Below are 12,157 nucleotides of genomic sequence, written 5' to 3'. Positions count from 1 at the left end.
ATATTCAAAATCATAAATTAGTCCAATTTCAACCTTCTAACACTAATGATAACCAGTTCCAAAATAAGTTTTTTTAAATCAAATTTGGTCAAAAACTTATTAAGAACGTATTATCAATTTCAACCTTCTAAAGAGAAAAGGGTCAAATGCCCCCTCAAGCTTTAGCCATATTTCCAACTACACACTTAACCTTTTCGGGGGTCCTATTACCCTCCTGAACCTTTTTATTTTTATATTATTTCACCCTCAGACGCTGATGTGTCCACATACGTGAACTCACCTTCGTGAGGCGCGTAACAACGTAATAAAATGGCCATGTGGAGTCCAAATAATCCTCCCAACAGTAACTTTACTCTTTATTTAACTTTCTCATTTATTTTTTATTCTTTTCTCAATTCATTTATCTCCATCTCTTTTGTTCTTGAACAAAAGTTCTCTCTCTTCTTTGTTCTTCATCCACCATTTTCAAAGCTTAAATTTAGTTGTTGTATCTTCTCCAACTAAGATTGAATTTAGGGTTTGCAATTTTCTCTAATTTCCCAATTCGACAGCTTGATCTCATTTTTTTTTCACTTTGTGTTATTAGGGTTAGTAATGTCAAATGCAAAATTGAATAAGCTATGCATAGAAGAATCAGACCCAATGCTCAAAACCATAGTACGATGCAAACATGGAAGTTTGTTGCATATGCAAACTTCTTGGTCGAAGTCAAATCCCGGAAGACGATTTTGGTCTTGCCCTTACTATGGTGTATGTGACTTTTCTTCGGTTGTTTGATTTTGTTGGGTTTAAGAGATATATTGGGTTTAATTGATGTGAATGTTAATAACATTAATATATTTTTTTATTTTTTCAGGAGAACAATTGTCATTTTTTCCGATGGAGAGACAAAGAAGAAATCGATCCAAGATCCCAATTTATCCTCCCAAAATTGGTGAACAAAATCAAAGAGTTGGAAGATGAAGTTTGGAGGAGACAGATTCAAATCAATGAGCAACAAGTTCTGATTGATAATTTGACAATAGAGAAGAGGTTCAAACGAAGAAAGTTGAAATGGTGTACGTTTGATTGGAAGGTCATTTTGTGTATTTTGATTTGTGTTGTTGCCTTGTTCATCAAGAACCTATTTCAAAGTAGGGTTCATTCAAGTATTGAACTAATTGAATTGCCATAACGTATGTGAGTAGTGAGTAGTGAAAGGAGTTGAAACTCTCTTTTGGTTGTCATATGTAATATGAGAAATTTTGTATATCAATATCATGAATCTTTTCGGATAAAGTAGTTGATATAGTAGTGTCTATATTACAACAAATACGAGAGAAATTGAATAAACATAACACCATTTGTAAAATAGAAGGCCTTTAATTGACATAATCGATTGTAAAACAGGCCTCACATAAGGTCAAACTACAATCAAAAACAAAAAACCAAAAACAAAAACATAATTTGATGTTCAATACTAATACATCATCATTCAAAATGGGAAATATTTTCATGCCTACTTAAAACAGTACTACAATATCATTACTTCCTAGATTGAATTGTTTGAACTACTTCCTTTTGATTTTTTTCTTTGTTCCTCTCTCATTTCTTGAAGTTTTCTTGTTGAGATTGCTGCTTTTCCATTCCATTTCAACTTGGGTGCAGTACTTGGTTTGTAACCAATATCACCAGTAACATCAGCAGATTTTGTCACCTTTGTTGTACCAGTAGAGAAGATCTTACAACTTGACATCCCAGGCTTTATTCAAATTATGAAATAATTAGTGAGTGAGTTGAGTTTGTAGTTAAACATAAAAAAAAATAGTATAATTGAATCAATAGAAAACACTTATATTAAGAGCTTTGAATCCATTTTCATCTTCAAACATACCCATTCCAATGACTACTTGCCTTTTGTATGAGGTTGTGCTTCCCCTACCCCTTCCTTTTCCTTTGTTACTATTAGTTAACTGGTAATCAGCAGGTGTAGAAGATCCAACATGGTAATTAGCAGGTGATGGACATGTAGGAGGTGCACTAGCTGCCGCAGGTGGTCTTCCTCTTGCACTCTTTGCAGGTGCTGCAGATGCATTAGGTGCTGCAAGTGCAATAGATGGTCTTCCTCTTGCACCTGTTGTAAGTGTTGCAGATGCACTAGGTGCTGCCAGTGGTCTTCCTCTTCACCTTTTTGCAGGTCCTGGAGATGCACTAGGTGCTGCAGGTGGTCTTCCTCTTGACCTCTTTGCAGGTCCTGGAGATGCACTAGGTGCTGCAGGTGGTCTTCCTCTTGACCTCTTTGTAGAATGCTCACCTTCTGTTTGTGCTTTCTATAAATATAATTAAAAATAATTGTAGTTGTTACATATGAGATCTCTATCACATACCAAATTAAAGGGAGAGTAAAGATGTTACCTTTGGTCTGCCTAAACCTGAAGTTTTGCCATTTTCCTTGTCTGTATTTGATGGTTCTTCCCTTATTGATGACTCAACCCTTTGTGGACATTTTCTCTTGTTGTGGCCTCTAACATTACAGTTACTACATGTCATGGCAAGTCCAGTTCTAGGTAGCTTTCCAGATTTTTTACTCTCACCAGCTTCCTTCTTTCTAAGTTTACCTGGCCTGCCAGGCATGCTTTTTATTTCTGGTGGTGCAACTGTAGGGTTAGTAGATACAGGCCACATCTCCATGTTTGTGACAGGTTGAAGAACATTGGCATAAGTCCTCAAGTAAGTTGCCTTACTATAGCAGTTGTCAATGTAGTCAAGAGGTTCACATTTCTTAAAGTAAATGGCAGCCACAGCATGTGCACATGGTATGCCTTTTAACTGCCATACCCTACAACTACAAGTCCACTTACCAAGATCCACATTGTGTTGAAATGTCCCTTCTTTCACTTCAAATCCATCAACTCCATTAAATTCAATATTACAATTCATTGACTTATCAATATTCACCTGTAGTACCTTCAAAGACATTGGAGAGAAATCACACATCCAAGTATTTGTGAACTCTCTTAACTTGGCTATTCTTGTCATCATCTTTACTCTTATCTCATCAAGCATAGTAATAATTGTCTTGTGCCTAGCTGCCAAGATCCATGAATTAAAGCACTCAGACAAATTGTTGTCTACAGAATCACATTTAACATAGTATTAAAGTAAACCTTACACCAGTACTCTATGTTGTAGTACATAAGATCATCCATCATATTTTCTGGACCAAGCAACTTCATCTTTGCAACATTTGAGATTCAAAGGTACTCTTTGCAATAGACCAAAACTGTTGTCTTCTTTGGAGACCTCTCCAGTCCTTAGCCCAGTTAGCTAAGATGTGTCTAGCACACATTTTATGTTCAGCAAGAGGTAAAATATTTAAAATTGCTCCTATTAATCCCTGTAATAGTTCTAGATATGTTATAATAACAAATATATGAAAATTGATAAAGATAAATACAAAATAAAACAGTACACATACCTTTTGCATATCTGTAATCAGGGTGAGATCTTTACCATCTCCTAGTCCTAGATCTTCCTTCAACAGTTTGATAAATCATGTCCATGTCTCTTTCTTTTCATACTCAACTACTGCCCAAGCAAGTGGCAGCATATGGTTATTACCATCTTTGGCCACAGCAACTAACAATTGTCCTCTACAAACTCCTTTAAGAAAACAACCATCTAAACCTATGCACTTTCTACAATTTTGGAATGCCTTCTTCTATAGATCAAAGCATATGTAAAATCTATGACATATTGGCCTACCAAGAGCATCAGGTTCACCAAGTTTAACAACACAAGTGCTCCCTGGATTGGTCCTTAACAATTCATCTTTATAGTCAAGAATTTTGCCAAATTCCACAATATGATCACCCATGATATCTTTCAACACTTTAGCTCTTGCCCTCCTAACAGTAGTCTTGCCAACATGAATTTTAAATTTTTTCCTTATCAACTCTTGCAACTTGAAAACTCTTATATTTGGCTGCTCATTAATCCTTTTTCTAAAGTGTGTAGATATGAACTTTGCATTACACAAATAATTTCTAGTTGTGCTGTTACAACTATGCTTTGGATTGTAAGTCTTTATCATGAAATCATTTGTTGTTTTGTCAAGACATGCAAACAAAAGCCATGGGCAACCTTCCTTGCACCTACATCTAACTCTTTTTGGCTCATTCACACACTTCTCTATTTGAACTCTTTTCTGGACAGCATATTTACTAACTGCTCTTCTAAATTCATTCACATCTGCAAAGACCATACCCAACTGCCATACAACTTTCTTGGCAGTAGGATCATGTATAATTTTCTGATTATTTGGTCTCCTCCTTCTTTTTACAGTTCTTGGTAAATGTACTCTTTCAGATTCAACACATTCATCACTAAATTCATCTCCATCTATTTCAAAACTTCCATCATCAGAACTTGNAAGCATATGTAAAAGCTCTGAAATATTGGCCTACCAAGAGCATCAGGTTCACCAAATTTAACAACACAAGTGCTCCCTGGATTGGTCCTCAACAATTCATCTTTATAGTCAAGAATTTTGCCAAATTCCACAATATGATCACCCATGATATCTTTCAACACTTTAGCTCTTGCCTTCCTAACAGTAGTCTTGCCAACATGAATTTTAAATTTTTTCCTTATCAACTCTTGCAACTTGAAAACTCTTATATTTGGCTGCTCATTAATCCTTTTTCTAAAGTGTGTAGATATGAACTTTGCATTACACAAATAATTTCTAATTGTGCTGTTACAACTATGCTTTGGATTGTAAGTCTTTATCATGAAATCATTTGTTGTTTTGTCAAGACATGCAAACAAAAGCCATGGGCAACCTTCCTTGCACCTACATCTAAGTCTTTTTGGCTCATTCACACACTTCTCTATTTGAACTCTTTTCTAGACAACATATTTACTAACTACTCTTCTAAATTCATTCACATCTGCAAAGATCATACCCAACTGCCATACAACTTTCTTGGCAGTAGGATCATGTATAATTTTCTGATTATTTGGTCTCCTCTTTTTTTTTACAGTTCTTGGTAAATTTACTCTTTCAGATTCAACACACTCATCACTAAATTCATCTTCATCTATTTCAAAACCTCCATCATCAGAACTTGCAAAATAAGGCTCATCACTTCCTAATCTTCCTTCAACACTTATTTTACCTGTTTGAGTTTCATCAAAACCTAAATCTGCTCCAGCTTCACCTACTGGTACCTCTTCAGTATCAGCTGGTACTCTCTCTTTTCTTTTTCTTCTTTGAAAAGATCTTTTTTCAGCCCTCAACTCCCTAACCTCTTCATGTACATCACTACCATAGTCCTCATTATCATCTCCCACCAATCCACATTCAGACTCAACACTATCTTCAGTTGAGTAATCAGAACCCTCTTCTTCTAAGAAATCAGATTCAACAGGGCCTGAAACTAGATCATCAACATCTTCAATGCTAGGATTTGCAACAGTGACAGGAGTTGTAGTGGAAAGAGATCTAGGAGCAGCAGTTGTAGTGGGTGAAGTTTTAGTGTAAGGATATCTAGGAGCATCAGTTGTAGTGGAATGAGTTGTGGTAGTGGAAGGAGATCTAGGAGCAGAAGTTGTGGTGGGAGGAGTTGGGGTAGAAGCAGATCTAGTATCAAAGGTAGTAAAAGGGTCTTCATGACCTACCCCACTTTGTTCATTTACTTTATTAAAAGTTGAACCAGATTCCTCCATATCCCCATGAGGAACATTTTCTAATAAAATAAGGGTGGGGTCCACAACTGCATCATCAATCAAGTGCTTTACATATACCTCCACAATATCTCCATCTTCCAAAGAACAACTTAAGTCTAAAATATCCATATCATTATGAATATCTTCCGAAATACCACTGTTAGGAGGTTTAATACTAAATGTGCAAGTTGTTGTGTATCCTAATTCTTTAATGTAGCCTCTTAATTCAAAATAGGACAGTCTATCCACATCAACATCCAAAAACTCTGTAACTTGCCCACCACTGTAAACTAGTTGTCCATTACTCAAATCTAATACTCCACCATGATACCATCTTAAAGTAACCAAAGTAAATTCACTCATCTCCTACCTGAACAGAGGTAACACTAGTAAGGAATGAGAAACTCTACTTTTTGAGGTTGTACTTTACCAATAAACTACAAGACTATATAAATTCACGAAAACAAGTAAATAACTATTAAAATCCCTAATAAACTACATACTACGACACACATATCAAAAAAGCATTTGAATGCTAGTGCAACAAATGCCCTAAAAATCAACACTACCATCAAAACTAAAATCAAATATCAACATAACATTCAGTTGGTAAAGAATAACGTTCAATTAGAACTAACCCTAATAAACATTAAAAGGCCCTAAAAACCTCCACACTACAACACACCAATCAAAATATCATTTGAATACGCAGTAAAAATAAAACCCTAATCAAACACTAAATCAAAATAGTATTTAGCTAGTAAAGATCTAACCTTTTCTCAGAAGAAATAGTAAGTAAGCTTTCCGAGCAATGTCAATAATGGAAGATCGTAGAGAAAAGGAAGAAGAACTAGAGATTTAGGAAGAAGATGAGAAGATCGTAGAATAAGGAAGAAGAATGAGGGTTAATTTGGTTCAAAGGTAAAGGTAAAGTTTTATGACACGTGTCAATATGTGAGTCGTGTAAAGTCATGGGGTCCACTAATATATACGTGGAAAGCGTGTATACAAACATTTTTTATAAATCTGGTTTATGTGGACACATCAGCGTCTGAGGGTGAAATAATATAAAAATAAAAAGGTTCAGGAGGGTAATAGGACCCCCGAAAAGGTTAAGTGTGTAGTTGGAAATATGGCTAAAGCTTGAGGGGGGCATTTGACCCTTTTCTCCCTTCTAAACACTAGATCACGTGTGATTCAATAAAATCGATAAGTTAAGGCTAACTTCTAAAAAGAGGTCCCATTTTTTTTTAAGGTAAACTACATAAATCCCACCACTAGTTTAGGGTCTAATTAGTAAGATTTTCTATAGTTCCAAATATTACTTTTTCTACCATATTTCCTACTTAGAATACATCAGTCTGAATCCGCGAGATACATGTATCTATCAAATTTTAAAATCGACATACATATTTTATTTGTTTAAATTAATTGGTTGTAACTTATTTTCTTAATTAGAGGAGTAATTGAGGATTTCCAAAATACATGGACAATTAATTCTAAAAATTTAAATTAATTAAATATCTTAATATACGGCGAAGATGAATGAGTGTATCTATGTTTAATCAATATCATTTTATTATTCTTTGAAATAATAAATTTATTAATATTATTTATAAAAGACAAAAACATTTAATTGTTTGAAAGTAGAGGTAAAATTAGTATATATGACAGTTATGTAGGTCTAATAAAGTAGTTTATCTTTTTTTTATAATCCATACTTACTCTTATAATATTTTTAAGTTTACGACAAAAAAATCTTATAGTAATAACATGTTATTAGAGTTATTTAATAACATATGTTATTAGAGTTATTTCAAGTTAAAAAATTAGAAGGTGTTTGAATTGGACTTAAAAGTTGGTCAAACCTACTTTTAAGTCAATTTTTGACTTATGTGTTTGGCAAATATTAAAACTAACTTAAAATAAGTCAAAAATGACTTAAAGTAAGTTATGAAGTGTTTGACAATATCAAAATGACTTAAAATAACTCAAAAATCAAAAGTAGGTCTCCCCATACTTTTTATTTTTGACTTTTTATTTTTTTACTTAAAAACTAAAGTACTTTTTTTAAGTCAATTCAAACAGGCTCTTAGTCATGTGTATGTAATACATTACCTTAGATTTTGTTGCATAAAAAACTTTATCTAATAACATGAAGATTTTAGCTATTTAATTCAACATCTAAAATACTTTTACTATTGCAAAAATAATAATACTTTTTTCCTTTTTATAAAGATTGTGTACTCTATTTTGTCTAGCAAATTTCTATATTCTTTTAAGTAAAAAAAATGATAAAATCTTTACTTATTAAAAGAAAAACCAATAAATCAATATTACAAAAATTTTAGGGCTCCAAAACTTTTGAGGCATAAAATAAAAGTTTTACTAATCTCCACTATCCCATTGGTCATCATATGTATAATAGTATTCAGAATTTGAAGGATATGAGATGCATTTAACGATCTTAAATTAATTTAAGCAATAAAAAAGAGCCAAAAGTATCCCTAATATATGAAAAATGACTCACAAATAACGTTCTTCAATTTTTAAATATAAAAATATCCTCAACCCTTAATTTTCGGCTTAAAATACCCTTCAAACAAATTATGAATCTGCATCAAATTCCGCTCTTTAAAATAATATGTTATCTATCATGATTTGTTACCTTTTTTTTTTGTTTAGAATTAAATAAAATCCACTCATATTTAAATAAGTCAAAAAAAAATTAAAATTCTTTTCTATTGAAAAAAAAGAAGAGAAATACCATTAAATTTCTTTAAAACTCGAAAATAGCAAACCAAATTGACAACAACAACAAAATCTATGAATATGAATTATATTTGATTTAATTTTAATTTTAATCAAAAACCAATCCAAATCTAAATAGATACCACAAACCTTAATCAACAAGGATCTCTAAACTAACTAATAAACCAGTCAAACCTTATTTCTATTACAAGGAAGTCAAAATAGACAAGGACAAGGAAAGAAAAAATAATAATTTTTCTCTATAAATACATCAAACTATAGCTTACGAAAAAATTGCTTTTTTCTTTTTACTTTCAACGTTTTAGGTTTTCTCTTTTCTACAAACAACAAAAAAGAGAGAGATGGCTTCTCCTCGCCGCAACCGCCGCCGTTGGGATGACTTTAACGTCGTCAACAATGGTAGTGATGACGATAGCCCTATGCAATTACACGACTTCAACAACAGTAGTGATGATGATGATGATGATAGCGATATACAGTTACAACAAGCCCTTTTCTACTTGGCAAAATCAAAGTCAAACCCTAGCCCTAACGACGTTAAGAAAAAAGGAATTGACTATTCCTGCAGCTTTGTTGAGACTGACGGAATCGACCTTCGTAACTGCAACTACGAAAAAGGTGGACCCTCATGTGTGTACTGTACTATATGCAACGAACCAACACCAGCAAACGCCGATGATACAATGTGTGGACCAAACTGCGGACACGTCTATTGTAAAGAATGCATAACTAACTATGCACGCGAAAATATCAAAGAAACTCTAACGCAAGTAAAGTGCCCAGTATCCGACTGCAAAGAATACATGTTGATCAATGAAAATTCCGTCCCACCTGAATTTATTAATCAATGGCGCGATACGGTTCGTGAAGCTAAGGCTTTGTATTCGTGTAAGATTATTGAGTGTCCATTTTTGGGTTGTTCAGGTTATTTGATTGATGATCATAAGGGATTTTTAATTAGAACATGTCCAAAGTGTTGGACATTGTTTTGTGTTATGTGTAGAGATTATTGGCATAAGGGAATGGATTGTAGGACTAATTACCAATGGAAGAGGAAAATTAGGTCTTTGGTTGGTGCAAAAAAAGATGATGATAAAGGACCTGGTGATGAATATTCTAACTTGCTTTCAATGTTAAAGCACTTTAAGAATGCTTAAAAAAGAATTAATTTTATTGGCATCGTTTTAGTTTGGTTGTAGATTTTTATTTTATTATATATGATACAAGAGTTATATTATTAATATAGATTTGATATTTTCTCAAATCTTGCGTATATGTAGTATTAATGTCATTTTTATTACCATTGTTATTAGGAATTTTTACATAAATAAAGTAATAGCATATATTGTTTATGTAAATTTCCCTTGTTATTATTGTTCTCAAACTTAGGAGGCTAAGGTAACTTATCCAAGGGTATCAATTAACTTGTTTGGTTAATTTGTCTTTACATTATAAAATTCTAGTTCTGCCATTACGAAAAGTAGAGGGGTAAAAAATTGAACCAAACTACAAATCGAGTTAAAAAAAACCTGACTAATGATTTGATTTGATTAGATTTGGTATTAATATTTTTTGTCAACTATTATTGTTGAAATCTTCTGCTATCATCGTTGAAATCTTTTGGTTTGACTAGGTTTGGTATTAATATTGAGGGGAAAATCCGACCAAAAATTGGGAAGGGGAGTGCTAGCCATTTCAAAATTTAACTTTAACAAACTTCGAATATACTTGAATAGTTATCTCAGGATAACTCGTTCTCAATCAGACGAGTCCTTAGAAGATGGGCCTGTGCTCTATTAAAGGTTCAATTTTTTTTGGTGTAGCCTTAAGCTCTACAAAAGGTCCAATAATATTGTTGGTATAGCCCATGATAAGTGGGCCATCGACTTGGGGTCATCACTGCACAATAAAACCAAAGGGCCGTATTGTTCAGACCCTAGCCCATTTAGACACCTGCATGCCATTAGAGTGGTAAAATTAGTTTATAAAAAGAAAAAAAAATCATAAATAATTATAGTTTAATTTGAATCATGTTTATCATTAGTATCTATAATTTACTTAATTACGATTTATAGAGATAATTTGTGATATTTTTAAGCAAGAGAATGGAGAGATACTAGATACATGTTGATACATACATGGAGGCCAATAAAGAATGTAGCACTTGTATTTATTCGCTCTGTATCATTTGTATTCATGTGCGGTACAGATATACATGTTGTATTCGATATATATAAGTTGATAAAATTATATCACTTGTATTCATTTGAAATACATAAATATAGGATGCATTCAATACATACATGCATGTGGATACAAATATTGTATGTTGATATCTTCAAGAAAATTAATGGTATAATAGATAGAACTAATCTGATAATATGAATTTCACTTTTTTGTGCCTGTCGGTATATATAGGTTGAACTCATTAGAAATTAATGTTACAGCCTGCGTACTAATTTGGTTTGTGCGACTTTAATTATGTAAATCACAAATTTGACTACATATATATAGAACTAATTTTCCAGCTATGAATGACTTGTGGCATAATACCTGGACATTTTTGCCAGCTGCTACATTTATGTGTTCCAAGTTATATTCGGAGTTGGATAGAGTCAAGGAGTTTATCCGAATTCATTTTGACGAAAAATTACATTATCGATATACATGGTTAAAATAATTGTTATATATGTATATATATTAGATATTGAATTTTTTTTTACTTCTTCGTTTATTTATTTTTACATATATTCTGTACCTCTTTAGTAAAACTCCTAATTCCACCACCGATTATATGATGATGCAACTATTATTTTAAATTGATTTGAGTTCGTTATGTGATCCACCAATTGAGGGTCAAATAATAAGTTATTATTTCTTTATGTTCTTACAAATGTATGTATACAAGTTTTAGTAAATGAGGGTACGTAAGAGCTAGCATAAGGAAATACTATACTATTAAAGTATATAATAATATGAAAGATAACAATATACTATTAGGAGAAATTTGACAGACATTATAACCCATACAAAATGGACCATACTGCCCAACTCAAAATCACTTTTTTTTTTAAAAAATATTTAAAAACTTAGGAAAAAAAACTTAAATACATATCTTATTTTATTATAATCTCTAGAATTTCCTATCATTTAAAAAATTTACAAAAATTCCCTCTCCGATACATCCATATCCTCTCGGATACATCTTTATCTCCTCTCGGACACATCCCTCCCCTCTCGGACACATCTCTTCCCTCTCGGATACATCCAAATCTGATCCCCTCTCGAATACATCCCTATTCCTTTTGGATACATCTCTCCAATCAAGTAATGTATCATTCACAATCTCTGAGTTATGTATCCTAACTACAATTAATTTGAGTTTATCCTAGGATCTTTATCTTCCAAACCAACAAGATTGATATCTACTTAACATTTATTAGATTACATTTATGGTCCAAATTTCTTTTACTCTTTTTGTTAGAGACTTGAATGAATTATGTTAGTTATATTTTTATGACCTAAATCTAACACTTTTAACGAAAATTGGAAAGATCTAATTAAAGAAAGTTTTTATAATGTTTTTCTTTTTTTATTATTGAAAATGGAAAGAGTGGAGTGTGTCATCCCCACGAGTAGCTTTCTCCTTCCTCTTTTGTAGTAGTGGATAAGCTTT

The 12,157-nt window shown here is 32.6% G+C and overlaps 1 protein-coding gene and 1 pseudogene across 1 annotated transcript; one reads left to right on the top strand and one right to left on the bottom strand.

The window, feature by feature from the left end:
• Nucleotides 1-1,531: 1,531 nt before the first annotated feature.
• Nucleotides 1,532-2,670, bottom strand: LOC125873458 (uncharacterized; annotated as a pseudogene).
• Nucleotides 2,671-8,822: 6,152 nt separating this feature from the next.
• LOC125873457 (uncharacterized) lies at nt 8,823-9,638 on the top strand. The gene has a single exon (XM_049554396.1). It carries the CDS (start codon nt 8,823-8,825, stop codon nt 9,636-9,638), a length of 816 nt encoding a protein of 271 aa, XP_049410353.1.
• Nucleotides 9,639-12,157: the final 2,519 nt, after the last annotated feature.

The sequence above is a fragment of the Solanum stenotomum genome, chromosome 8 (assembly GCF_019186545.1).
Source record: "Solanum stenotomum isolate F172 chromosome 8, ASM1918654v1, whole genome shotgun sequence".
Lineage (NCBI taxonomy): Eukaryota > Viridiplantae > Streptophyta > Magnoliopsida > Solanales > Solanaceae > Solanum > Solanum stenotomum.
This window is presented reverse-complemented; position numbering and strand designations above follow the sequence as displayed.